Source organism: Salvelinus alpinus, chromosome 3, assembly GCF_045679555.1.
Source record: "Salvelinus alpinus chromosome 3, SLU_Salpinus.1, whole genome shotgun sequence".
NCBI classification, from domain to species: Eukaryota; Metazoa; Chordata; class Actinopteri; order Salmoniformes; family Salmonidae; genus Salvelinus; species Salvelinus alpinus.
Genome location: NC_092088.1, coordinates 60,747,904 through 60,773,523, shown reverse-complemented (window position 1 = coordinate 60,773,523; position 25,620 = coordinate 60,747,904). Strand labels below are relative to the sequence as shown.

At 40.8% G+C, this 25,620-nt stretch overlaps 1 protein-coding gene across 14 annotated transcripts in view; it reads left to right on the top strand.

Moving 5' to 3' along the window:
* Window positions 1-25,620, top strand: part of kcnma1a (potassium large conductance calcium-activated channel, subfamily M, alpha member 1a) — a 261,503-nt gene that overhangs the window by 196,098 nt on the left and 39,785 nt on the right. For 8 of the 14 annotated variants that reach the window (XM_071393538.1, XM_071393537.1, XM_071393536.1 and 5 more), the window contains exons 15-19: window positions 1,569-1,678; window positions 2,127-2,195; window positions 3,017-3,028; window positions 6,649-6,735; window positions 6,990-7,066. In XM_071393538.1, the coding sequence (XP_071249639.1) occupies window positions 1,569-1,678; window positions 2,127-2,195; window positions 3,017-3,028; window positions 6,649-6,735; window positions 6,990-7,066 (355 nt within the window). Of the gene's footprint in view, window positions 1-1,568; window positions 1,679-2,126; window positions 2,196-3,016; window positions 3,029-6,648; window positions 6,736-6,989; window positions 7,067-8,745; window positions 8,755-14,289; window positions 14,464-25,620 lie in introns of all 14 variants that reach the window. The other 6 variants (XM_071393540.1, XM_071393539.1, XM_071393543.1 and 3 more) reach the window with 3 other exon arrangements.

Below are 25,620 nucleotides of genomic sequence, written 5' to 3'. Positions count from 1 at the left end.
TCTACCGTATGACAGCTGCAAAGCTTTCAGGAAACTCATCCCTCATCGTCTATGGCAGCTCAGTGGATATGATGTAGCCTGCATGAACATCTGACAAAGAAGGGAGGAATCACTTCACATGAGAGGAAGAAATGAAGACCTACAGTATTATTGTTACCATTATTTGATGAGTTGTGAAGCGGTACAGCCCTAGTCAGTCAGAACTCATGCTAGGCCAAGCCTAGTGAAACAACTTGTACATGATATACTGTCACCAAGTCAGCACGCCTTTGCTTCACTCAAAGTTGGTAGTTTTTCAACAAAAACAGTCAACTAAAACGCTATATTCAAACCATACCATCTCTGGTTTAATAGCAGGATGAATACACACGGAATACTCTATATTATTAAAATAGTTGGCAACAGAAAGTCGATGTCAAAATGAATGACCGAAGAACATTAAATTATTTGAAATCTATCATAAATGCTAATATGATCCATTTTGAATGGCACCATTGTGCAGTTGAGAGAGGACAGGAGTAATTAAAATAGTTCTGTAATAGAGGTGGCCTCTTCTGATTCTGTCAGCATGCCTTAGACTTAGAGACCTCCATAAACATATGAACCTAAAGGCACAACGCTAGAAACGGAATGCTTATAGTGCATGGTGGGTTGCACTTGAGGACCGATTATTGTGAGGCTTCTTAACGAGGTGAAGAGTGATGTGTCCGACAGCTTTTCTCAGCACAACTCTTACTAGGTAATTACAGAGTATGCGTTCCAAATGGCACCCTATTCACAATTTAGTGCACTACTTTTGACCAGGGCCCATAGCGCTATATAGGGAATAGGGTGCCTTTTGGTACACATCATGGAGAAATAGGTCAGTTCTGACACATTCATCTGCAGACGTCTGTAATGAGCCTGTGTGTGAATGGGAAAGGAGGGATGTCTGGTCAGATCTGGATGAAGTTCATCAGGCCTTGTTTTGTTACCAGGGTGATAATAGTCCGTCGTCATGGCAATTTGTCGTCACAGGTGATTGAAACAGGAAGAGAACCAGAAAGTTAGTGAAAGGTGCTAATGAGAGACCCAAAAATACACACATACGCACACACACACACACAATATAATGGATGCCATCTCCGCAGGATCCCCTCGAATAGTGTTCCCCTAAAGATGCCTGACCAATTGCTCTTACCCCAAACAGGCGAGGCGTGTGTGTGTGTTAGTTATAGAGGAAGTGTGTTCTGAGTCCCATATTAAAGCCTGTATAGCAGTCAGGATGGGGTGGAGTTATGATAAAGAGACATGGAGACCGTTTCATAATGGGTCTAAGGATCTGAGTGTGTCTGCAGTTCATCAAAGGTCTTCTCCATCACTAAGAGACTGCTAATGAGGATGGGCTTATAAAGGGCTTATAAGGGGCTTATAACTGTGCTACTATACACATTTTCCATTTGTATATGTATTTATATGTATCTTTACGTATTTATATATGTATTTATATGTATCTTTACGTATTTATATATGTATTTATATGTATCTTTACGTATTTATATATGTATGTTGTGCTTGTTGCTTCTCAGATTGAAGAGGATACGTGGCAGAAGTACTATTTAGAAGGGGTAGCTAATGAGATGTACACAGAGTATCTGTCCAGTGCCTTTGTGGGGCTCTCCTTCCCAGCAGTCTGTGAGTAAGTATGACACACCACAGTGATCTAGTCCTTGGGCCGGTATGGGTAACTCTCTGCTACAACCACTGTTCTGTCCCTGGTACTGCTACAACCGCTGTTCTGTCCCTGGTACTGCTACAACCGCTGTTCTGTCCCTGGTACTGCTACAACCGCTGTTCTGTCCCTGGTACTGCTACAACCACTGTTCTGTCCCTGGTACTGCTACAACCACTGTTCTGTCCCTGGTACTGCTACAACCACTGTTCTGGTACTGCTACAACTGCTGAAGAATAGTTGGTAGATAGAGGAGGACAATGACATTAAGAGTAAATTAATATAAAAGAAAAGTAACATTTTAATTTGAAACTATTGGTAATGTTGAAATAGTAGCTTTATAATGTAGAACCTTGAAGAGGCATACCCTTCCATTACAATCCTCTGTGTGTGTCTGTGTGTCTGTCTGTGTCAGGCTGTGCTACGTGAAGCTGAAGCTGTTGCTTATCGCCATCGAGAACAAGTCGGAGCTGGGAGAGAGCAGGTTTGTGTCTCTGTTTTTCTCTCTGTTTCTCTCTGTGTTGTACAGGACTACATGGCTGCTCTTGTTCTGTGTATCACCACTGGACCTCTCTGTCTGTAACATCCCAGAACCTTTTTAAATCTTAGGATGTCTTTCAAGATTTATCTGTAAATAGTTGTCTCTGTGTTGAACCATGAAAACCATTAACGCTCTATGGTACTATTAACTTGCTAACTATTAACATGAAATACTACTTACTATATTTCACTTACCATAAATTGCTAAATCCCACCCACCCCAACTCCAACAGCAGTGTGAACTGGTTTTGTGCAAATAATGCGTTTATAGTAGTTGTTTTAGTTTAGTTTTTACTATATTATGAAATCACTATAGAAGAAGTAATGTCTAACTAACTTGTTATATATTTTGAAAAACACTTATTTTAAAACTTTCTCTCAGCCTTTTTGTAGTGTGCTTGCACCTGGACATGGTATAGTGAGGCATTTCTTTTGGTCATGCCAGGCTTTTTTCCACTACATAGTGCCACCATTCTCAGTGCCATCTGAACTGCATATCTCTCTGATAGCAGAAGTCAATTATTTCACAGATGCAATATGTGTAACAAGATCAGCTCTTCTAGATCTTCAACCTTCTGGTTTACTAAGTGATATGAAGGTCTTCACCTTTTTCACAGAGTGCTACAGCAAGCACTTTCATTTCCCCATCAGAAGGTAGAAGGACAGCACATTGAGACATATTGAGACACATAATATGATTTTTCATCTCTCCTTTTATGTTAATAACAACTGTTTGATTTGAGGTTGTTTTCTTGTTGTTTGCAGAAGCCGAAAGCGGTATGCCCTCTTCCTTATCTTTCCCTCCAAAGTTCAACCCTATCGCCACCACTTTAGAGCTTCTGACTTTGGGTCATGTTTCCTAAGGATCCATTTCCAAACCCTATATCAAAATGGGCCAATGTCTCACTCTATCTTTGATTGTGTTCCTTGTGCCTAATGCACTAACTTCTTTGCAGGCAGAGAGAGGATAGTTGAATTTGACTCGTTTGTAACTCTTGTTGATTTGTCTGATGTTGTCGACGTGCCCAGGCTAACACCATCTCCTCCATTTTTACCCCGTTTTGAGTTTCTTTCTGTCTCTCTTAATTTGTCTCTCACTTCAGTTCTTTTTCAGTGTCCTCAGTCAGTCGTAACTGTGTGTGAACTTTGCCAAACTGATTATAATTTTATTTTGGGTGTTTCTTTATTTTTGTGCTATGCTCATCATCACAACACTACTTCATATTATTATAGTTTTGATAGTGTCATCTCACGTATCAGTCAGGAAACAGATTGTTGATGTCTGAACCCCAGAAGGGTTTATGATGGATAAGGCTATTGTTGATTGTTTGCACATTTCTGCAATATTATGGAATCGATGGATTGATTATGTCATTGCAGTTTGACACAAATGCATGTTTTATAGATTTTTACGATACCAACAGCATTTATTAAGCCATGTCATATCTTATTCAAGGCATGGGACCATTGACTTTGGATAACTTAACATTTATCCAATGGAGTTTTTAGGCCACGTTTTCCATGGGTGCTGCAAATCATCTTCATACTTGCATTTCATCCCTTTCTTACTGTTTTGTCATATGTGTGTGGATACTGTTTGCTTTGTGTGCGTGCGTGTGCGTGCGTGTGTGCGTAAGCTTGTGTGTGTCTCAGTCACCATGTACCCCCATACCTGTGAGTCTCTGAGTAGATGTTATCAAGTGAGGTCACTTTCTGTCAGTTTGGTGTTTAAGAAAACAATCCAACTGCACAGAAGTTACTGCAACAGTCTGCATCTACGTACCTGTCTCTTTATCTGTACTGCAGTGGCTATGCCTGGTCTGTTTTACAAGTGTCCTACTCACTCTGTTTGGTAACTGCATGTAATAACACTCTATCATATGGGATGCTTGCCTTGTTGCTCACAATATGAGGTTTTGATACAGTTTGGGCCTCTATACATAATTGGAGAAAATGACATTTTGTTTCATTTCTTAGTTATTAGATCTGAAATGTGTAAACTATGTGAAATCTCAGATTTGGGCAGCAATGTGTTTTTTTGTAGTGGCTTTGTTAGTTTATTTTGTATTTTTCCGAAACAGCATGTCAAACGTGATTCCTGTTTTCTACTCTGGGGCCATTCTATCTGACATAAAGCTCAATAGGGCAACTCTAAACTTAAGTTTAGCAGAATATCATGTTATTTTGCTGTTGCTATTGATTACAGCTTTATAATTGATCCAATCTCCCCCTTATTGTTTAAGTATGTTGTTTGTAGAGCCCAGAGGAAAGATTTGTTTTAATCATTTGCAAATTAGTCTGTAGTTTTCAGCTGCTCTCAGCTATTTTCTGAGCCTGCGTGCACTTTTACACAGTATAATGTTGGTATAGACAAATTGTCTAAAATCTGTCTAAACAGTACCAAAGTACCAAAAACTAACCTTTAATGTATGAAGGCCGAACATTGAATGACAGTGAATAATTTATCAATTAAAGAGTTGGTAAAATGAAGTATTAGTAAATTAAAGAGTTGGTAAAGTAAAATAACGTATTAGTAAATTAAAAGGTGAATATAGTAGAATCAGGTATTAGCGAGTCAGTCAAGCATAAAACTTTAATAAAGTACAATGAAGTATTAGTAAAACACAGCATTAGTAAAATGAAGCCTTAGTAAAGTATAATAAAGCCTTAGTAAAGTAAACTATTGGCAAAGTATAGTATTCATAAAATAAGAAGTAAAATATTTGTTAAGTATTATCAAAATAAGTTAGGAAAGTATTTCTAAAGTAAAGTATTATTAATTTCCCTTTCGTCTGGGCTCGGAGGCCAGGGGTGTCGTCCCCTGACTGTCGGTCTGTGTGTTCCGTTTGTTAGTCTGTCTGCACTCCCATCATTGATGATTCCTACCCACAGGTAACCATTAATGAACTGGGCGTATGTGCGTGTGTGTCGTCCACTCTCGTCTGTCTAATTCAGGGGGAATGATACAGCCAGTCCATACAGGCACCCTACACACACAAACACCATCCAAATCTACATTATCTTCTTTACTGTAGACATATGTTTGAGGATACAGTTTTAGGGTCGGTGAGGTTAGGGGTTACAGTGTTAGGGGTCAGAATGAATTTGAGTATGAATATTACTTATCCATTAGATAACATTACATGGCCATTTCCCTCAGCTTCTTGGTTATTAATTTGTTCCCCCTGATAAATCAACATGGACACTGATAATGTAAAGAAAAAATGTATATCATATCACATTTCTTAGCTCAAATACACTAAATCAGTACTGTAGCAGTACTATAACAATACTATAATACCCTTAAGCAGTGCTATAACAATACTATAATACCCTAAAGCAGTACTGTAGCAGTACTATAACAATACTATAATACCCTTAAACAGTGCTATAACAATGCTATAATACCCTTAAGCAGTGCTATAACAATACTATACTACACCAAATCAGTACTGTAGCAGTACTATAACAATACTATAATACCATTAAGTGGTGCTATAACAATACTATAATACACTAAAGCAGTACTGTAGCAGTACTATGACAATACTATAACACACTAAAACAGTACTGTAGCAGTACTATAACAATACTATGACACACTAAAGCAGTACTGTAGCAGTACTGTAACACACTAAAGCAGTACTGTAGCAGTACTATAACAATACTATAATACACTATATAACAACACTTAAGCCTATAGGAGATGATTCCTATTCCTCTGTAGTCTTAGTCCGAGGGCTGTTCATTCCCTTGTCTTCCACTGTCCAGTACTAACCCAGGTAACAGTATCTAACTGTAGTGTAACACGCCCGTTACATCATTCTGATAGCTGATTGGCTCTGACTTCTGAGACTGAAACCACTCCATAACAACAATTTTAATTATTTCTGCCCCCCCCCTCCCACATCCCTACTAACCCTGCCCCAAACCCCATCCAAGCCAATCAGAACCATGGTGAAAAATAAAATAATTAAAATGTACAAACCAACTCATGCTGTTGCACATTCTGTCCATCTGTGTGAGTAGCCTCAGAGAAGGTGGCTGAACATGGAAACAATGGAAGAAGCAAGGTGTTTTTCGACACAATAACACTTGAACAAATACTCACCTCCATACAGTGGCCTACTAGCTCACACTGATAGCATTTACAGTACTTCCATTCCATACCACTCTCCAAACAAAGCAACTGGAGACTGCAGAAGCTGTGATTCCTTTGACCAATCCAATCAGGCCATTCTATATCTCTGGCTGTAGTAGTGTAGCTCCAGCTAGAGGGTTGATGGTGGGTGTGTGTGTGTGTGTACCATTCCTCGTGATTAGCGTGTGAGTGTGACTCTTAACGGCCGTAACAGCGCCTACAGAGCGTGATGTCATCTATCTCTCCCATTACCCAGCATCCTCATCAACCCGGGGAACCACGTAAAGATGCAGGAAGGAACTCTGGGGTTCTTCATCGCCAGCGACGCCAAAGAAGTAAAGAGGTAATGGCAGAAAAAGGCCACAGTCTCAGTTTAAGGCCTTGTCTGTGTTTTCTATCTTCACCCTCTTGGTGGCTAAAAAAGTCACCATACTGTACAAAGCGATTAGACATTAAACTCCTAGAAATATCATTGGTAAAAGTAAAAGCCAGCTGGTAAAAGCCAGCTCACAGCTCAACCTGGTGGAATGGGTAGAACTCAATTGGTGTAAGTTGCAAACCAAGATAATAAGTGTCTATGCTGCTGTTTCCCCCCAGAGCATTTTTCTACTGCAAAGCTTGTCACGACGACATCACAGACCCCAAACGGATCAAAAAGTGCGGCTGCAAACGACGTGAGTACAGCTACTCTCCGTCCACAACACCACCACTCACCCCTCTCATGCCCCCCCCTCCTCCCATCCCCAAACCCTCCCCTACCCCCCAATGTCTCTGAAGTATGATTAGGATGTGCTATAATAAAGATTGTCATATCCCTTACTGTTTCTCATAGTAATGTCCTTTTACAGTGGTAAAATGGAAATTGAAATTGCCCCAGTGATTACCTTGAGTCCCTTTTGAGTGTATCAACTGTGATCACAACTTTCAAACCTTCATTGTGGTATGATCTGAAGTCAATGTAATGGTATTATTTTCTCAACCCAAGAGAACAGTACAGGCAACATTGTGTACATTTTGTTAGATTTTTATTTTATTTTGAATATGTTAACCTATCATGTCAAGAATTTATCATAATGATGAAACTAACTAGAAGGGTGGACTGAAGTCTGGAGGGAGAAAAAGACAGAGAGAGAAAGAAAGCGAGAAGACCGGCAAAGAGAGAAAGAAAGAGTGTGAGTTGTACATCAGTATGCTAATGATGGAGTAAGTGAGTGTCAGGGAGAGGTAGAATGACAGGAGTAGCTGAGCAGAAGAAGGAGGCTGTCAGATCGCCATAGTGACTCTGTGACACAGGCAGAGGTAATGACCTCAGTCAGGTGGAAGAATAAATGAGCCAATGGCTTTCCTCTACTCAGGGGTCATTGGGTCAGACAACCAGACTCCCTATTGGCCCAACCATACAGAATCAGAGCACCTTATTGGGCCAGGCATTCCACCAAAAACATCTACCAGCAGTGAATGACTTGGAATATGACTTAATATTACTATTGGTCAGACTGGGAATTAGAGAATGTGTACCAGGGTTGGGTTCAATTCAATTTCAATTCAGTTAATTCAGGAAGTGAACTCATTGAGGAAAATAATATGTTGTATTTTTGGTTTACTTCCTGAATAGCCTGAATTGAAAGCATTAATTCAGAGGCAGGGCCTTATTACATGTTGGGACAAGTGACCTACATGGGCACTTGTCCCAACATGTTAGCATGTTAAATAATTTAGCGTACTGTATACTCTGTACATCTAGAAAGGTCAGCGACAGTTACAGTAAGCAGCCTATGCCCAAACACATGATCTCCAACGTCCTTTCCCTTTGTCTGTGTCATGCCAATTATTCACACTATAGGCCTCGTAGTCTGTCAGGTAGAGAGAACCAAAGACCTGTATTGTCTGATTCACAGTATAACTGAGACAAGGCAAGCCGAGCTGTACTAGGCTGGCCTGGTTACATATCTACTACAGTTGCTGGAACCGTGCTGGAAAAGACAATGTGAACATAATGTATCCAAGCCAGCACAGTACGATTTGGGTTGGCCCTATAGTGTAATTGGTAATCATGCATTGGTCCACTAGATTTACTGTACCTGAAACAAGACAGTTCTATTCTAGATTATTTGGGGTTTCTGTGTCTCCATCTTATTACTGTTTTATTACCAACAGGAGGGCCCCATTTAGAGAGATGACCGTTCCATTACTAGAATGGACGTTTGTCTTCTGTTAGTTCTGTCTTGTTTCTGTTGTTATTGTTGCTTATTTTTTCCATGTTTTTATGACCATTGACATTTTTTTAATGTTATTTCCTTCCCCTACTGCCGCCGGGAAACACCACTTCTTTATTTTAACCACTCTCTGATAGTGATTTATTGTGAGTAAAAAAAAACGGGTTCCCTCCTACCCAGAGTGCAGTGCAAGTGTCTTTTCTCTTTCTCAGCCAATAGTATACTGTATTCTATGTTGCATGTTACCAGTGTAGCATTTGCATCCCTCTCGTCGCCTCTCATCTTTACACTGTCCTGCCTCAGACCAGACCTGAAGGAATACAGCAGAACCCAAACTCAAACCAGCATCTGATTGTCTAGTGTTTCTCCTCATAGGCCCATAGTCTAGCCCAGCCTCAGGTTCATTTCAGATGACAGAGTGGAGTGTGATTTTATCATAGAAGTACATGAACTCTCTTCGACTCACTTCAAAAAGTTATTTTTACCGCAATAGTTGGTTGTTAAACTGAACAGATCTGTATTAGAAACCCAATCCTAAGCTTTGTCATCAGCTGTCCTTAAGTCCTCCTTACCTCCTCTAATGTCACGCTCTGAGAAAGTTGTAAATGGATGTGGTGACAATCTGAAATATCAAACCCACAGATTGATATAGGTAACGTTAGTCATGGATTTAAAAAAAATAGTTTTTTGTGATTTTTTTTTACGAGGCTATTTTGCATGCTGCTTTATTTTCTGAAAAGCGGAAAGTGTTCTTGTGGGAAGTTCTTAAAATATTTCAGCTTATTGAGCAATGTTGCAAAACACAATCAAAACAATCTGGTCGTACCACCCTCACTGCTTCTGGTCCCTCCCCCGCCCCCCAGTGCTCTAGTCCTCTGCCCAGCTCCAGTCATACCATTACACATAGTTCATCAGTACATTTAGAATTGACATGTCGTCGCCCCCAGCCCCACTGCATTTCAATTCTATATGGTCATCAGGCCCTTTTTTACTCACTGCCCTCAGTGACCTGAGTGAAAGAAAACATCTTCATTAGACAGTTATTTTAAGCGCCAATGTTGTACTGCCATTTGGCCACTAGATGGCCATGTCTCACAGTCCTGAATGTAGCCTATTGAAGGAAACTGACACACATCCTCAGAAACCTATTCAGCCAGAATATGATGAGCAACAGGGTGTTTCAGTCATAGACTGTTATAGAATTACTAGAACGGTAAAAAAAAAATGCATTTTGACTGGAACACTCATGGGTATACTCAATATGGCCGCCGGTCCAACCATCACAGACCCATTGATTTGAATGGAGTTACTGTACTAGTAATGGTAATATCTTTATGGTTGCAGTTAACTGTAGGTGTATCTTAACCTTTACAGTAGTTGTCATACAAATCTTAAAGGGAAAAGTTGTTTTATGTTAGTTTCATCATTGCATAGATTAACCCTTGGCTGTGTTTTATGCAGCCTGGTCTCATAGTCTAGGCGTAACATAGTAAAAGTAAATCCGGGGCATTTGAATTAGTGTGATTTGTTACGTTTGATATGGTCACATAAGACAAAATATTACTTAAGGCAAAAGTGGCTGGTTGGTCAGTGTGGAAGGGTGGGCGTATAATTCCAATGTCTAGCACCTAGCGCGTTCAAATCTCATCACGGACAACTTGATAATTTTAGCTAATTTGCAACTACTTACTACTTTTTAATCTACTTTGCAACTACTTAGCATGTTAGCTAACTCTAACCTTAACCTTAACCCCTAGGCTAGCTACAACAAATTGGAATTCGTAACGTCATACGTTTTTGCAAATTTGGAACATATTGTTCAAATTGTAATTCGTAACATATTGTATGAAATTCAATTCGGAACATATCATATTGGAATTGGAATTCGTTACTTATCATAAGAAATGGATGATGGACATCTTCAAATGAATAACTACCAAATGAAACGTAACATATCATACAAATTGGAGTGGATCGAATTTACTTTTACTATGCTACGTCTACCCCTGAGTCCAGGTTGGTTTTATGGTGTGCAATGTTTGATGGTTTGGTTTGTTGAAGATGTCTGAACACAAAGTGAGTATTTCAAGGGAAAACTGTTCTTTGTCTTAAGCATTCCTCTATTTCCATTTGTGCTTTGCAACATGGTACAATAACTGGAGAGTTTAAAAGGCGTTTTAGTTTGGTTGTTTTCTATAAGTATCCATATGTTAATATAATATGACTGTTAATATAATATGACTAAGTTTGATTTACTATTCAAATTCAACACTGCTCATCGAGTTCTTGCTGAATAGGGTTGTCTTTCACTTAAGAGGATCAATGTCCGTTAGTCAGGTGTACATTTTAGGACATCCTTCTCACTATCGATTTTCAACACTGGCTTCGTGATGACTTCGTCTTTGTACGTTTTGTCAGGTATAATGTTGAATGGGACATACGAAAACATACTTTTATTTCTAGAACTACAAACAAAAGAGACAGCGCAGTTGTGTGTGAGCCTGTGTGTGTTAACAATCACCTTTGACAAAATGTACACAGACAGTCATGTTCTTGTGGTGAAGAATGTCCTAAAAGGGACACTGTAGTCCGTACTGTAGTAGATCAGGGTAACGGGTATGTGTGAAGTCATTTGAGTCAAACACATTGTCATGTCGTGTTCTCCATCTCCCCCTCCCATGTCTCGCTAACCAACAACTACATGTACAGTACTGTGTTCCACTGAATGCCCAGCCTAGAAAGAACTCAGAATAAAACTCAGAGTTCAGCATGAAATGAAAGCCACACTGCATGTCTGTCACGCCTCCAAAAACTGTTTCTGCTCTGTAAAGAGGTACCACACTCCACCCCCTTTAATCGCTGTGATCTCTTTATGCATGCTTATGAATGCTTATAAAGCGCTTATGCATGCTGTTTATAGGACACAGTCCCTGTTTGGGGCCAGGCCTCGCTCCCCATTCTCTCTCTGGCCACAAACTGAAACCTGCCACCTCGTTTGGGCTCCTAACCACACATGGTTAAAACAGTAAAAGTAGACTTATAGTTCTCCGAGAGAGTGCCAGAGTTTCTGTGAGGGTGTTAGAGTGAGTTAGTGACTTGGTACCCTGGCATAGGGAGAATGGGAACCAGGGATTGTTGTTTGTTTCCTGAACCAGAGTCACAGAAATCTAGAACTGCTGCTCTGAGGGGCTTTCACTACCTACCGCTACTTCTCCTGGGGTTAAGACCTCGACACATCTACTGTACACGCACACACACCTCAAATGTTTTACATACAGATCTGCCATCTTAATTTGATCACTCTGTTGTCGCAGAGAATTTATCTGTGCAGCAGGAAATGCAAAGGTTTAAAATGGCTTCTAAAGTTTTTAATTTTCACTTTAAAATCTCAGACTGGATTTGCCCTAATGAAAAATGTATCAACCCCTACAAAAATTTCCATTAATTATAATCCACATAATTATTCACGTTTCCTGTTGCTGCATGCAATATATTTTTTCCTGCTGTGAGAAGCAGGGTCAAATTAAGAGAGTTAATCTGTACTCCATGTACATCCACAGTAACTTGCAAACACATACACAAACCTCTCTGGGGAAGTGCTGGTTTAGTGAAACTCTTGTATTATAGACTAGCATGGTATGGCCAGTCTAGCCAATAGAGTAGTGTGATGATGCCTTGACCAGGGCTGCTGCACCTGCATGAAGGGATACAGGTACGTGATCCACACCTTTAGCCGGACGCATAGAGGATGTTATGATCTGTTCTGAATGGAATAATATGTGTCTGTAGGAGGTTTGCTGCTGAAGACATTGCCCATGCTACTCTCCTACCCCAGAATGACTCCCCTTCCATCTACCCCTGCTCCCCTTCCCCCCTCTCCCCCACTGTCATATTGGCCTGTATACCTGTTATAGCATTTTCAGCCTTTGGACACAGCTTGACCCTTGAGCCTAAGACCATCTGTACTACAAGTTAAATTGGACTACAACATTCAAATTGCTCAAAACTTTATTGATCAAAACAAGACTAGGATAACTTTGAAAAATGCATTTTTTGGCCTTGATAATATATTGCACACAATTCTCACTGCAAAGAACCAAAAGCAGTTTGGCACTCTAGCCGTATACTGTGGGGTCCAAAATTATTGACAGCCTTGATAAATTAATGTATAAAATAAATAACTAAGATACTGATCTATATTGTATGCAAAAAAGGGAAATTATTATTATTTTTTAATACAATTGCTCAGAGAAATAGATTTTGTTTAACAAGTTATTGACACCCCTGTTTTTAATACCTTTCAATACCTCACCTTGCGAGGATAACGGAGGGATCTTAGACCATTCCTCCGTACAGAATCCTTCCAGATCCTTGATATCCTTTATGTGTGCTAAAGGACTGTCCTCTTCAATTCAAACCACAGGTTTTCAAATGGGTTTCAAGTCTGGAGACTGAGATGGCGATTGGAAAATTTTGATTTTGTGGCCAATTAATAATTTCTTTGTGAATGTTTATGTGTGCTTGGGGTTACTGTCTTGCTGGAAGAGGCAACCAGGTTTCTGGCTAAATTGTCCTGGTGCTGGGTTAAGTTCATGATGTCGTTGATCTTAACAAGGGCCCCAGGACCAGTGGAAGCAAAATAGCCCCATAACATCAAAGATCCACCGCCATATTTTACAGTAGTTATGGGGTTCTTTTCTGCTTAAATCAAATCAATCAAATTTTATTCATCACATGCTTCATAAACAGCAGGTGTGGGCTAACCATGACATGCTTACATACGGGCTCTTCCCAACAATGAAGAGAGAAGGAAAATAGAGAAGTAATAGAAAAGTAAAACACGTAATAATAAAAGTAATACTAGATACATAAAGAATAACGATAACTTGGCTATCTGCAAGGGGTACCAGTACCGAGTCGATGTGCAGGGTTATGAGGTTATTGAAGTAGATATGTATATATAACTAGGAGCGGCATATGTGATAAGCCAATTATGAATTGGCCACAAAATCAATTTTTTTGCAATCGCAAGTCTCCGGACATGAAACCCATTGAAATCCTGTTGTTTGAATTGAAGAGGGCAGCCCATAATTACAGATGAAGGATATCAAGGATCTGGAAGGATTCTGTATGAAGGAATAGTCTCTGGTTTCTGGTTCCCAAACCCGGTCCTGGGGGCCCTTGTGGGTGCACGTTTTGGTTTTTGTCCTACAGTAGCACTACACAGCTGACTCAAATAATCAAAGCTTGAGGTATTGAAAGGTATTGAAAACAGGGGTGTCAATAATTTTGACCCTTACCTTTAAGAGAAAATATGACTTATTTAACAATCTCTTTCTCTGAGCAATTATATTAGTATAAAATAAGATACTTTCCCTATTGTTTTAAGCATACAATATAGCTCAGTATTTAAATGTACAGTATTATATACAGTTATTTTTGCTCATCTTTATCAAGAGTCTCAATCATTTCGGACCCCACTGTATGAAGCTCCCTAACATTTTAGGTGCCCATTACTGGTCTTTTGTTGGGTCTCAAGCTAGTTAGAGCTGGCATCTAAGGCTTTGCACTTATTATCTCCTTTATGGAAGGAACCTTCCGGCTTCCCAACATGAGTGTTTCTCCTTTTGCCATTAACCTGCTGCTTTTCCTCTTCCTCTCATCCCAAAACATGACTGTAGCCAAGATGTCCGTCTACAAACAAATGAAACTGGCATGTTGTTTTGATTGCGGCCGTTCAGAGCGAGACTGCTCTTGCATGTCAGGCAGTGTACATAGTAACATGGACACCCTACAGAGGGCCTACCCACTCTCCTCTGTCTCTGTTCATGATTGCGCAACCACTTTACGTGCCTGTAAGTTATACCGCCCAACACGTGTTGTTACATGTCTGTTGTGTGTGCCCTGTATGTGTGTGTGTTTCATGTGTAGGTATACATGTGTGTACTGTATGTGCTTTATACTTAAAGTCGTCCTCGTGGCGTGCTTCCATAGTTGTGGCTTATTTAAATGTATTTATTGTTATTATTATTATTATTAGGATCATTCATTTGAGTAGTATTTATTCTTATTATTTCTGTGGGTTGTATTGGGTGGTGGTGGTGGTGGTGTTGCTTTGTGGTGCTGCTCTACTGTAGCTGTTAGCTCTGAGGCTAGCGCATGCTACATCAGTCAAGCACTCGTGTGGTGACTGTGTTATTAGACAGTTGGTGTTTGGTGTATTATATTGTTTCTAATACAGTATATTATGTATAAAATGTGACGATGTTGAAGGGATGCTTTATCTCTGACTGTATGCAATATCTCGATGACAGTTTTAATTTATTTTTGTTGTCGTTTTGTCTTCCTTTGTTTATGAAGGCATCCCATGCTTTTAGGGGAACCTCCTTGCTAACTGTGTTTCTGTTCTGTTCCTGATCATTTTATTTCAAGCTCACAGGACTGACTTGTGCAGGAACGAGAGCCATGCTCGAGTGATGTTCATAGAGCGATATTAATAGAGAATGTAGATATGTAGCATATCAATTGGGGTTCATCTTAAAGGTACACTACTAAACAAAATGACATCATCATACACAATGGGATGACCTCCTACCTACATCAACAGAGACTTCAATTCCCCCTTCGCTAAGCCCCATCCCAGAATTTTAGGCAACCATTGCAGCGCTCCAGTGGATAGCAACAGTCACTAACCAAGCTTGAGTCCAACGCATGGACAAGCTCTCATTTCAAAAGTATGGAAGCCAATGAGGGCAATGGCAAAGCGGAGGGTTTTCATAAAAAAACAAGTTGTTTAAATGGCTAAATAATTGAACAGTACACCAGGGGTACTTGGGACTGTGATTCCTGAAATGCAGTGCCTGTTGATGGAGTATTTCTACGAATCCGAAATTATACTTTTGTTGCATTGTTTGCTAGCTGGTTAGCTTGCTAGCGCTCATTGACCAACATTGAAAATGTTGCTAATGTTAGTTAGCTAACTAGCCAGTTAATATAACTTGTATTCTCCAAATGCTGTCAACATCAGCACTACTTAGCTCCAAAATTAGTTAGTAGCTTTGACTGCATGCTGACGGTGCATTCAGAGCCATCCGGTGGCTAGCCACAGTTCAAACTTAATTTTACCAGGTTCCTGTGAAGCCACAGTCCACCATAACATTCCCGAAAGTCTTCCGACTAGCATGGGGTGGTCAGTGTTTAATTTCATTGTGTATTAAAAACACAGTTTGAGATCATTGTGAGGTGTTTTCTCTTTGAATTGGGAATTGGACTTCCCGGGACAATTAGGAGCGAGGTAGCAACCGTAACCAGAGGGGTTGGGCTTAGCAAAGGGTGATTTATTGGCTCTTCACAATATCACACGCTCCCTTGTGGCCACACCCTGTTGTGCATGATGATGTCAGTGTTTACAGCCTCATTGCCAGACTTAAGTGTTTATCATAATCCAAAACATGTACGTATACACACAACAGTGTTCTAGAATATTGGACTGTTGGCTTTCATACTTTTCGAATTCTCAGCGCAGCTCAAGCAGTTTCTCCAACTGTCAACACATTCAAATGAATAGAGGACACGTACCGGAGCCGTGTTGGTTTGGAATTGTGGAGAGGTGCACGTTTAGGCTGTGTCCCCCCCGCGGATGGTCTCAGAGATCATGTAGCTATGTCACAGTGGGACCCCGGACTACAGCGTCTGTGGACTATGATTCATGCTTTACACAACGTGTCCCTTGAACGTTCTCACCGTGGCTTATTACATGATCCCTATGTGATAATATGACTGTCAGAGTGTTGTGGTCTGTAGTTGTTGACAGTTGTGTATCTCTTTTCATCCTAGGAAAGCGGTTAATCTTCCAATAAGAAAACAATGAATATGATGAGTGTTGAGTTATACCCAGTTCGGATCGTGAACCTCAGCCATGATACTCATCCAGCCACAACCAGCCAACATATATGGATTCACTTGTAATTAAGTAGCGAGCTACTCCACAGGATTAAAATAAATAACTCCCTCTCTGTTTTCCCAGACTTGATCTTTGTCCCATCAGATTACTTTCTCCTCTCCCTCAGTAATCAGGAACCCAGAAGATCATGTTTTGTTCTTTCCTGAAAGGGATAGATTTTAAAAAAAGTTGTACATTATTTGCGACAGTGTTTCATCCAAACAATTTTTTTGTTTTGTTTGCTGGTTATTTAGCATCATCCAGAATCTCCTGGCTAGCATTTTTGGAGCTTGTAGCAATGCTAGTGGAAACAGATTGAACAAGTTAGCGTTGCATTCAAAAGCATGGGGAACAAGCCCTCTGTTGCTCCTCTAGGGCTCTCTGGACCTATCAGAAGACCCAGGCAGAGGAGCGAGGGGAAAGGGAGATGACAGTGGTAAAGGGAAATAGCAGTGATTGGATAGAGGGAAAAGAGAGATGGCAGTGATTGGATAGAGGGAAGGGGAAATAGCAGTGATTGGATAGAGGGGTAAAGGGAGAAATCAGCCCCATATGATTTCCACCTCAGCATTCTCCCACCATCTGCGAGTGAGCTCAGACTAGATTAGTGTCAACCGGCTGATGATGAGTTTGGTTTTGCCTCTTGTAGGTTGGTGGGCCACTACTCTCCCTCTGCACCAATTACTGACTATTAGGGTAGTTACTGATCTCTCTCCTCCCTCAGCCCCTCGTAGGATTTCATGGAAGACTAAATCTTTCTTGTTCTCTTTAAAGGGGCAATCAGCAGTTGCTACATCCATTTTTGGACTTATAAATTGATGATATTTACCCATTGATTCTTGAAGAATAAAGCGTATCAATGCCCCATGAGCTTTGTTCAACTGTCCTACCGCAGCAGAACCCAAAATATAACCTTGTTTTACTACGTTTGTAAACAATGTAAACAAAAACCATATTGCCTCTACATGGTTGTTAAAACTATAATGTTGATATCATGGATGATATTTAGTATTTGTATTTATTTAGGATCCCCATTAGCCAAGGCAGCTGCTACTCTTCCTGTAGTCCAGCAAGATTTAAAATATTACATGACATTTCATGACACGTTTCACAACACATTAAGTGCGTTCCCTCAGGCCACTACTCTACTATCACATTATCTGTGTGTAGAGTGCATGTCTTATCATGTGTGTCTCTTCACAGTCCCGGGCTGTTCCATAAGGTGTCTTTTTATCTGTTTTTAAATCTGATTCTACTGCTTGCATCAGTTACCTGATGTGGAATAGAGTTCCATGTAGCCATGGCTCTATGTAGTTCTGTGCTCCTACCATAGTCTGTTCACTTGGCGATTGTGAAGAGACCTCTTGTGGGGTTCGCATGGGTGTCTGAGCTGTGTGCTAGTAGTTTAAACAGACTCGGTGCATTCAGCTTGTCAATACTTCTTACAAAAAGTGATGAAGTCAATCTCTCCTCTACTTTGAGCCATGAGAGATTTACATGCATATTATTAATGTTATCTGTCCGTGTACATTTAAGGGCCAGCTGTGCTGCCCTGTCCTGAGCCAATTGTAATTTTAAGAGGTCCCTTTTTGTGGCACCTGACCACACGACTGAACAGTAGTCCAGGTGCGACAAAACTAGAGCCTGTAGGACCTGCCTTGTTGACAGTGTTGCAAAAAGGCAGAGCAGCTCTTCATTATGGACAGACTTCTCCCCATCTTAGCTACTGTTGTATCAATATGTTTTGACAATGACAGTTTACAAACCAGGGTTGCTCCAAGCAGTTTAGTCACCTCAACTTGCTTTCCACATTATTTATTACAAGATTTAGTTGAGGTTTAGGGTTTAGTGAATGATTTTGACCAAATACAATGCTTTTAGTTTTTGAAATATTTAGGACTAACCTATTCCTTGCCACCCATTATGAAACTAACTGCAGCTTTTTAAGTGTTGCAGTGATTTCAGTCGCTGTAGTAACCGACGTGTATAGTGTTGAGTCATCCACATACAATGGCATGTCATTGGTAAAGATTGAAAAAAGGGGCCTACACAGCTTCCCTGGGGAATTCCTGATTCTACCTGGATTATGTTGGAGAGGCTTCCATTAAAGAACACCCTCTGTGTTCTGTTGGACAGCTAACTCTTTATCCATAATATAGCAGGGGGTGTAAAGCCATAACACATACTTTTTTCCATCTGCAGACTATGATCAATAATGTCAAAAGCCGCACAGAAGTCTAACAAAACATCTCCCACAATATTTTTATCATCAATTTCCCTCAGCCAATGGTCAGTCCTTGCATCCATAGCTCTTTCTATGAATTTGAGAATGGTTACATTCTCCAGCCCCATCCCTCAGCTTTTTACAAAAACGGTGTTGGGCCGTTGTTTCAACCGCTGATTGCTGCTTAAAAGGGGAAATCTGCAGTTACTACATACATTTTTGGACTTACACTGAGTGTATAAAACATTATAAACACCTTTCCATGACATAGACTGACCAGGTGAATCCAGGTGAAAGCTATGATCTCTTATTGATGTCACTTGTTAAATCGTCTTCAATCAGTGTAGATGAAGAGGAGGAGACAGGTTAAAGAAGGATTTTTAACAATTGAGACATGGATTGTGTATGTGTGCCATTCAGAGGGTAAATGAGCAAGACAAAAGATTTAAGTGCCTTTGAATGGGGTATGGTAGTAGGTGGCAGGTGCCATGGTTAGTGTCAAGAACTGCAACACTGCTGTGTTTTTCATGCTCACCAGTTTCCTGTGTGTATCAAGAATGGTCCACCACCCAAAGGACATCCAGCCAACTTGACACAACCGTGGAAGCATTGGCGTCAACATGGTCCAGCATCCCTGTGGAACGGTTTCAGCACCTTGTGGAGTCGATGCTCCGACGAATTGAGGCTGTTCTGAGGGCAAAAGGGGAGAGGTGCAACTCAATATTAGGAAGGCGTTCTTAAGGAAGTTGTACACTCAATGTATAAATTAATGATATGCACCCATTGCATTTTTAAGAATATAATTTATAAATGCCTCATGAGCTTAGTTCAACTGTTGTACCCCCATCAGAACCAAAAATATAAGCTTGTTTTACTCCAATATTTATAAACAAAGAAAATGTAAACAAACACTAGTCTTAAAGTCTTAAAGCTGCAATATGTAACGTTTTGGATGACTCGACCAAAATCACATATACATTCTCATTGAAAGCAAGCCTAAGAAGCAGTATATCTGTTCTATGTGCGCTATGCTTCCCGTTCTTAAGGTATTTTACTTTGGATTTTGTACACCAGCTTCAAACAGCTGAAAATACAATATATTTGGTTATTGAAAATATATTTCCAAGTGGTTTAGATAGTACAATGATTCTCTACAATTGCTTGTGTTGTCACATTAATTGAAATTAGGCAAACTATTAGAATTTTAGCAACCAGGAAATGGTGTTGCGATTTCTGCATATTGCACCTTTAAAACATTGTTAATACAATAATTTTGATATCATGGATGGTCAGTCCTTGCATCCATGTCTATGAATTTGAGAGTTGTTACATTTCTCCAGCCCCATCCCTAAGCTTTTTACCGAAACTGGGGCTGGGAATCCCTTTGTTATTTCAATTACAGATTTCCCCTTTAACTCTGAACAAAACGTATTTTTCGCTGAACAAAGTGAGTTAGAGATCACTATCGCTGGAATTCCTCTGTCTTTTTCCATGTTTTTCTCTTTCAGAGTGGATAAAATGTCTCTGACCACGATGATTTCATTCACATCTGAAATTGATTTTCAACTGGTTTCTTCTTGAATAGTGAATCTGCGAGGCACTTTACATTTAGACCACACATTATGCAGAGTTGCCAATTGAAATATACATGGACGGGCTAATAGAAGACATAGCCGTGTCTAAGTCTAAAGTGGGGGCGCTTCTTCCTAAGTAAGAGCAGTGATTCAGCTAGGAAGTAAACCTTGTGCAGGTGTAGTCATCTTTGTGACACGCTGTTTTTGGTCTCTCAGGGCGTTGTTTGTCTCAACTTCTGGGGACCATCTGGGGCAAAGATTCCGGTCTGGCGGCTGGGGATGCTTGGTTACGGTAGGGTTAGGGTCAGGAGAAGAGGTTTAGGCTGAAGTCTGGGGCTGGGGTTGCTGGGCAGGGTTGGGGACAGGAGAAGCGGTTTGGGCCTGGAGCCAGAGGGTTGGGGCTTGGGCTGTCTGCTGTGAACCAGAGACATAAGGCTGTGGCTAGTCTGTGTCTGACTTAGAGGGAGATGGGTATATGTGTGTGTGTATCAGCGGCAGGCGATCCTTATCCAGCCTGACGTGGAAATTATGTTAGCATTTTTATTTCCCTGGCTCTGCTGGTCCATCACCGAAACCTGCCCTGACAGGTCCTGTCCACCAGGCAAGTTTGGTTCCCCCCTCTCCCCTCCGCGGCCCTCCACGCTCCTCCGTCGCTCTACCCCTCAGACGCTAGCCAGTTAGCCTGCCGCCTCTGCGGACGCAGGTAGATCGATAGCGACAGATGCCAGGGCCAGCGAGGGTCCCTGTTTGAGGGTGTGTGTCACAAGGCAGCCCTGGGCCTTCACTGTGACCTTTACTGTTGAAGACAGAGCAGGGAGGGCTAGGCTAGCTAGCTCAGTCTATGGGTGAATCTCCATTGCATACTTCTTGTGTCCTCTCTCCTCGCCTCCTTCTCAAAACCCATTGGAGGAGAAGATCCGACTAGAGGGACCTCTGTCTTTTTCATCCAATGGGTTATGAGAAGGATACGAGGAGAGAGGATACGAGGAGTATGAAAAGGAGATTCTCCCTTTGACTCCATCCCAAATAGCACCCTATTTGCTATATATTGTGCATTACTTTTGACCAGAGCCCTCCCTTGTTTCCTTCATACAAATAACTATATCCACTTCTTCCTCTAAGATTTATTCCTCTGAACTGTGAAATACTCTGAAACGGCTAACTTAGAATCACTTAGTAACTATGGTGGGTTAGGGGTGCTACTGTCCAAATAACATTTTATTTGTCACATACACATGGTTAGTAGATGTTAATGCGAGTGTAGCGAAATGCTTGTGCTTCTAGTTCCGACAATGCAGTAATAACCAACGAGTAATCTAACCTAACAATTTCACAACAACTACCTTATACACACAAGTGTAAAGGGATGAAGAATATGTACATAAAAATATATCAATGAGTGATGGTACAGAACGGCATAGGCAAGATGCAGTAGATGGTATCGAGTACAGTATATACATATGAGATGAGTAATGTAGGGTATGTAAACATTATATTAAGTGGCATTGTTTAAAGTGGCTAGTGATACATTTTTTTCATCAATTTTTACATTGTTAAAGTGGCTGGAGTTGAGTAAGTATGTTGGCAGCAGCCACTCAATGTTAGTGGTGGCTGTTTAACAGTCTGATGGCCTTGAAATAGAGGCTGTTTTTCAGTCTCTCGGTCCCTGCTTTGATGCACCTGTACTGACCTCGCCTTCTGGATGATAGCGGGGTGAACAGGCAGTGGCTCGGGTGGTTGTTGTCCTTGATGATCTTTATGGCCTTCCTGTGACATCGGGTGGTGTAGGTGTCCTGGAGGGCAGGTAGTTTGCCCCCGGTGAAGCGTTGTGCAGACCTCACTACCCTCTGGAGAGCCTTGCGGTTGTGGGCGGAGCAGTTGCCGTACCAGGCGGTGATACAGCCCAACAGGATGCTCTCGATTGTGCAGACGGTGGTGTGTGTGTTTCTTTGTCCCTCCCTCAGTGTGTGTGTTATTGGGAGGTATGGGAGAGGGTAGATGTGTGTGTGACTGTCTTTCTGTTTGGGTTTGGTGTGTGTTCTGTTCAGTCTGTAGTCTGGGCTCATCCGTCCGTTCTGTGTGTTGTTCGTTCGCTCTCCACTCTCCCCGGATCACCTTTTAATTGAATACTCTTAAAAAACCCTCTCGACAGCTCCATGATAACAAAAAATAAAAAAATATTGGAGTAGATTCAATGTAAGGGGAGAAACTTCAGCACATTGCTGAGCTACTTTAGGAGTGGGGAGTTCAATTCAGCTCGTCTGAAAATGATTCCGAACCACAAAACAGGATTTTGATAACATCCCACAGTGCCACAGTTTTGTTTCAATTTCCAGAAGCACAACTTTATCCCCTCCCCTGTTTCACCTCACTCTCTCTGTGGCAATACAGTCCATCTCTCTCATTCACCTCCTTCACCCCATTCATCGCCTCCTCTTTTACCATTCTGCACTATTCTCTCCATTCAGCTCATATTTTGCGCGATCACCAATGTGTTTTAAAGTAGTTCTGATTCATTGTTGTCTAACCATTTTCTTTTTACTTCATTTTACATCCATCTTAAATCATTTGATCTCTATTTTCTGTGATGTCTGTCTGATAGCTGTCTGTCTGTCTGTCTGTCTGTCTGTCTGTCTGTCTGTCTGTCTGTCTGTCTGTCTGTCTGTCTGTCTGTCTGTCTGTCTGTCTGTCTGTCTGTCTGTCTGTCTGTCTGTCTGTCTGTCTGTCTGTCTGTCTGTCTGTCTGTCTGTCTGTCTGTCTATGATGTCTGTCTGTGATGTCTGTCTGATATCTGTCTATGATGTCCGTCTGTGATGTCTGTCTATGATGTCTCTCTGACATCTGTCTGTCTATGATGTCTGTCTGTGATGTCTGTCTGTCTGTGATGTCTGTCTGTGATGTCTGTCTGCGATGTCTGTCTATGATGTCTGTCTGCGATGTCTGTCTGGCATGTCTGTCTATGATGTCTGTCTGGGATGTCTGTTTCTCAGTTCTGTTTGTCTTTTCTGTCTGTCTGTCTCTGTCTGTCTGTCACTCTCATCATGATCATCACCACTCTCTTCCTCCATGTAACCTGTCATTTGTCTCTTGCACTTCTCCTCAGCCAAATATAAGTATAATGGATATGTCAGATCACGTAAGTGTGTTTCTCTGTCCCTCCCCATCCTTGCTTCTGCGACCACCCAAACCCCTCCTCGTGTTTAGTACCTATAATACTGTAGTCCCCTCGCCATATCACCCCCCCAAGTATTAATACAATGCTTTGTTTTGGTTTTTGTTCTCCCCTTTAGTTCTAGAACGCAAAGCTACCATCTTAAAGTATCTGCTGTACATGATGTGAATTGATGTAGTGTTCCTTGACAATAATAACAGAGTTTGTCCACAGTGATGATGTGTAAATGAATCTCATGTCTGTCCTTTTATAAGCCCCCTTACTTCTTACATCAGAAATGCGTAGATAACTTCACTATATTCTCACTAATTGACCTAGCTAATTCAGTACAAAACAGATGCCTCCCTAACTGTATAACATATGTCCTTTATATATACTGAACATACAGTATATTTGTAATAATTGATTTAAGATCATGCTCTTGTTCTTGATGACGTTGTGTTCAGACCAATACAGTTGTGTTTGTATTGTGCTGCGTCTTGCAGCAGAGGGCGCTACAACACCAGGGATAACGGGAAGTCAAAAAGAGACCGGCGTTCGGTTCAAAGCAGATTGCAATTTAGGTAAATCTCTCAGTATAAAGTATAGTATTGACCAAATGTACTCATGTCTGTCCTGTTTCATATAGATAATGTGAATGTTCCATGCTGTTTGTTTGTTATAACATTATTTTTTCAGCTTTTTTATCCTACAGTTTAATTACCATTTCAGATGCTTACTGTATAATACACTGCTTTCTGTGTTTATCATAACAACAGAAGTACTGTATGATACCATAACAAAAATAGCTGTAATGATAATATTAATGCTAACAATATTATAAAATAATATTAATAATACAGAAATGCTAGTAATACAAACCATAATAATCCATAATGTTACATAGCAAAAAATACCCCAGAATACTATGATACCAATGTACTATCCAGCACCGGTAACCCTAATAATAATACACACATCAAACTTAGCTCAGATACAATAAACGAACAATAATATCTTCAACAGTATTCTCCCTGCTGTCTTTTCCTATCTGTGATTTGCATAGGACCCTGATGGGGGCTTGCATGCGTGATCGCCCCGTCTTGTGATTAGCATTTCTGGTAGGGACAGTTGCCGTCTGGGCTGTTCTGAGTGAACAGTGGACCTGCCAGGGTGTGTGAACGTGCTCTAATGCTGCGCGTGTTTGACAAGGGCCAGATGAATCCAGGAGCTATCGGTGGCGCGCTGTAAATCAAGGAGGCAGCTGACGGCTGGGATAAACCTCTGTTTAGCGCCCTGGGGGGGCCAAGACCACGACACATACAACAACCTAACAACCTACTGTACCAACCGACTAACCAGCAGGAGGACAAGAGAACACTTCCCCTGCGCTCCTCCGCATTGAAGACCAGCTATTTGGTTTACCTCCCTTTCTTATCCTCTTTTCCTCCTCTTTTCCTCTTTTTCTCCTTCCTTTTTTTGCTTTACTTTTTGTACCTCTCCATTCTTTTCTTTTCCTCTCTTCTTTGTGTGTTCCGAGACAAATTCTAATAGAAATCATTTCACTGTGGTTTTAAAATGTGAATTTCCATCTACCAATACTGTACGAGTATTATGGGCATACGTCCTCTACATTTGCCTATAGAGGGGTTTGGAAAGTAATTTGGCCTGACTATTTCCAGACAGCCTGTGTTACTGCTTTGTTCTAACACGCTGTGTAGTAAAATGGAAAGAGAGGGAGAAAAAAGCAGAAAAAGCTTTTAATTAATTCATATTTATTAGGAATGGCAAAGCAAATGTCATATTGAACATTTTATTTTAAGCGTATGCCAAGTGCCTAAGTGGTGCTAAGTAAAACCGAGGTGTCATCGTCAATTACCGAGAAAATTATGGCTGCTTTCATGGCACACATACAGTCCCTTCTCAAGTCATCTTCAAGGGGGAAATAAATGGTCCAACAATGAAATTCACATTAACTTTTTCCCCTTAAAATATTTAGTGATTCATTCACATGCAGGGGAAATTATTAATAATTTATAGAAGATTGTTTTAATAATGATTTATTTTGTATCTGCGTATTAGCATGTTTACTGTACATGTTTAAAAAAATAAGCAGAAATG